Genomic DNA, 3951 nt, shown 5'->3' on the forward strand with positions numbered 1-3951 from the left:
CATTCTCCTGTCTCGCCTTATGAGTTTTACGGAGCGCCCGGAGTCCAGCTCACCATGAAGCAACTCTAAACAAGCGCGGGAGATGGCGGAATCGATAGTGTCTACTGACAGGTTACGGCCACGCCCATGAAGCATGGCGACCACCACGTAGGCCGCATGCAGTTCGCGCCCGTTTCTTTCCTGTGCATGGCAAGCTGGAGGGCAAGCTAGAGACTCGGGAGTGGGTACAATGAAGAAAATACTTGTACTGGATTTCTAGTTGCCACAGTATTAGAGTGCTGCACTAGATACATTAGCGTACCCATAAAGTTCGCTGGTGATGGCCCTGGACTAGCCAGCATCGTTCAAATTGATCGCGACAGCACACACAGCGACATACACAGTGACACGTACGACGACACACTGCGAAACACACGAGTTTACCAGAACCCAGGACATTGAAACCCTTCAATCAATTTACTTATCATATTTCTAGGGAATGTTTGGGTTGTGAAGTATCACGACGACGAAGTGTCCTGTCGGCTTCCTGTCCCTGACCCATGGGTGCCGCTCACCCTCCTCCTCTCTGTGACGATATTTCAGTCCTTTCAAACTACGGTTTTTACCGTGGGTCATCATCAAAATTACGGCATTGCAGCCGATCGAAAACCTGGGATGATAATACAGCTCTCGGCTGACGACTCTCGTGACACTTGGATCTGGTTTGCTGGCGACCTCTCGGCGTGTGATGCTTCCGCACAACTTCGTCCTGCCGCCCCGCCACGGACTCGTCGACGCTTGTTTCCTCGCGACGATTGAGACGCATGTGACTGCAACTCGTCAAGCTCGAATTGAGAGCGGTCACGGCGAAGGCTCGCGTTCAACCGGCGCGTTCCTCGGCCAGCATTCTGACTAGGCTGTCGGCTCAGACCACGGCCTCGCGCTGGATGCCTGCCTTGACTCCGTTGTACAGGCTCGGCTTCGGCATCGTCATCTTCCGTATCGTCAGCGTCACTTCCTGGATTGGAGGTGTAATCCGCGATCTTGAGGTATCGCGGGACCTTGAGCTTCTTGTTGTCGGCGTTCAGGCGCGGCCTGCCTCGTGCGCTTCTGACAATAGCCGGGTCGCGAATATCAAGTAGCTTATCCTCGGCGTTCTAGCAGGCTGTTAATACTCAAGTCTTGTGACAGTGGCAAGCTGACGTACCAACGGCTTCTCGAGCCACCAACGCATAGCAATCTGGCTCCGTCTCAGAGGCGTGCCGTTCATAAGGCAATCAAGAATGCGATGGCTGCATGGTAGGCCGTATTGGCGCTCGAAGTTGCCCGTGCAAGGACGCGAAGTTGCCTGTGCAAGGGAGTAGCGGTTTGGGCTCGCGCTGATCAGGCAGGGCGGCGAGGGCAAAGAGATACTGCCTGGCAAGCAGGTCAATGGCGTGATATGTGATCTGCAGGTTGAGCTTGTCAAGCCATGCCTGCTTGAGGTACTGATCACGCTGACGCTGAGTCTGTCTTGCAGCCTCTTGACGATAGGACCGAGACTTGTTATCAATCATCGTGACAAGGGCTTGGTGGAGGTAAAGGAGGTCTCCCGTGCCTGTCACAAGGTGAGACTTTACGTCTGCATGGGCGGTCTCGGTAGGGCTATTGACCCTTTGACCGAAGTTCCGATAGCGGTCAATGTAGCATTTCACCCACTGCTTGCGCCACGGCATATATTCCTTTTGGATATATCGCAGGATGTGCCGTTGCTGCCTGCCGAAGGTTTCGACAAAGAACTTCCACGAGTCCTTGAACGCATCGTGATCGACGGCATAGACCACGGCATGGAAGGCTTTGAACATCCCCTCACGGCACCACGGCTCGGAAGGCTTTGAACATCTCCTCACGGTTGTAGTCATCAGAAGGGTTCGCAAGCTCGTCCTCTGCCTCGTTTTGTACACGGCCCCGGGCGACAACATCAAGGTCTAGCTCTGGCACGAGCTGCTCGGCAGTTTTGTTTTGTCGCTTGGATCAACAGAAAGGGTGTTTCCGTCATTATCAAGCTCAACAATAATGGCGTCGTGATCTTCGCCCTCAGTGTCCTTCCAGCGGGCGTTAATTTTAGCCCGGACGTTGGCCAAGATGTGATATACGCATAGCTGCTGTTGGGCACCTGGAAAGGTGTTCGTGAGGGCTGTGCGGAGAGCCTGTTCCTTGTCGGTGATTATAACCTCCGGCGTGTCTGCCCCAATGTCGATGCGAAGCTCGTCAAGCCGGTCACATAACCACTGGAAGTGGTGCTCCTTTTCGCCGTTTATAAGGCCGAAGGCGAAGTTGGCCAGGGTCTTCTGATCCATCACACCTGTGGCTTGAAATAGGTGTAACCCAAAGCGATTGGTCTTGTATGTGTTGTCCAAACCTAGCACCTCCGGAAACTTCTTCCACATCATGCGGCACCAGTCGTAAGTCCAAAAGACGGCACAGACGCGGTCCTCTTCATCGCGCAAGGTTCTGACCCTAATATCTCCGCTATCAAGCTCCTTGACGAAGGCCTGGGTAGCTGTAAGGCCGTTAAGTCGCTCGCGTTTGATGGCTTGACGATCATTGTAGATATCCCGTGTGCGGAAATAATGATAGCCTGGGCTGTCGGCTTTTCTAACAATGCTAACCATCTCGCGGGCCCTAATGCCATTCTCGTTGGCTAGCTCTCGCTCCTTTTGTTGCTGAGCAACCGTGCGGCGGCGATAGACAATGTGCGCCGATGGATCAAGGGACTGTCCGTGGTTATGCTGGCCATGAACTACCGTATACGTCCACTTCTTGTTAGACGATTTGGTGGCCTTGGCCGTGACTTTTACGGGACAATCAAGCTTCTGTGATGATGGCTTCCTGAGTCCCGAGCTTTGTGACGTCCGTCGCGGGCCGCGGTCGCACTTGAAGTCGATGTAGCTTGGCTGGATGATGCCCCCGATATCCCGCCTTGAGGAGCTAGAGGCCTTCACTATTGCGGCGCCATTAGAAAGATGGAAGTTGCGGAGGAAGGCAAAGAGGCCATCATAGGTGTCAAAGAGTGGCGATGGTGGCAGTTGTGGGATCGTAGCCCCAGTGTAGTCATCGTCTGTTGGCCCGTTGACGGTAGCAGCTGCGGTGGCCGTAGTGGCACGGCCTGGCGAGGGACTTTGTGCGTTGAGAAGGCGGCATATGTCCATCTTGACACGCGTGGTGAAATCATGCATCAGTGGACGTCACGACTGTGTGGTGGGGATGACGGCTTCTATTTATGCGTAGAGAGAGATTGACGATCCTCGATTTAGCTGTTTACCTTTTCCTCATTCGGTTGCACTGGAATTGACTGTCGCAGGCTGATCGGACAGGATTGGGCTATGGTGATAGGAGGGGGGTGGGTGAGTCAAAGGTGAGACACATATCTGTGCAAATAGAGATTTGTATCTGTGCGAATAGTAATACTCATGTTATATTGGTTTTGTTCTGTTATACATATGTTGTTGCGGATGTGTGTCTTACTGGCGATGGAGCTACAGTCCGACCTTGCAGACTAACCCCTTCTGTTCTTTTGTCAGTCGGCGTAGCATGCCGTGTACTCTTTTGGGGCGTACTGGACATTTGGGAAGATCTGCTGAGTGTGACCCAAGGCAGTTGGCGCATTGTTCAGTGTTTACACAGTCGTCAGGTTTGTGGCCAAGCGTGCCACACTGGAGACAGCGCCCCTCCCGGCAGCAGGAGTGTCGCGTATGGTAGTCCCAGCAGTTATTGCACTGGACGGGTGGGCTAGAGTTTTCTATTAATCTAGCAAGTCTGCTTGTTCCAAATATGGCCCATGGTCTCTTGGTTTGTTCGAGAAAGGACACGAGCAGGGTCTGCTTAGTCGGGTCGCTTGGGTTGTTTCGGGATGGGCGTATGATAATGGGAGTCTGGCAAGTCTGGCAAGTCTGGCAAGCAATTCCCATTCTGGACCGCCTCGTCAATATT

The 3951-nt window shown here is 53.4% G+C and overlaps 1 protein-coding gene across 1 annotated transcript; it reads right to left on the reverse strand.

The window, feature by feature from the left end:
• Positions 1 to 623: 623 nt before the first annotated feature.
• MAA_10180 (transposase) lies at positions 624 to 3170 on the reverse strand (the record flags this gene model as incomplete). The annotated part of the gene is made up of 4 exons (XM_007828178.2): positions 624 to 1136; positions 1187 to 1271; positions 1318 to 1908; positions 1960 to 3170. The coding sequence occupies 4 exons, from the start codon at positions 3168 to 3170 to the stop codon at positions 624 to 626; spliced, it is 2400 nt and encodes a 799-aa protein (XP_007826369.2).
• Positions 3171 to 3951: the final 781 nt, after the last annotated feature.

This window comes from Metarhizium robertsii (genome assembly GCF_000187425.2).
Source record: "Metarhizium robertsii ARSEF 23 chromosome Unknown MAA_Scf_20, whole genome shotgun sequence".
Taxonomy (NCBI): domain Eukaryota; kingdom Fungi; phylum Ascomycota; class Sordariomycetes; order Hypocreales; family Clavicipitaceae; genus Metarhizium; species Metarhizium robertsii.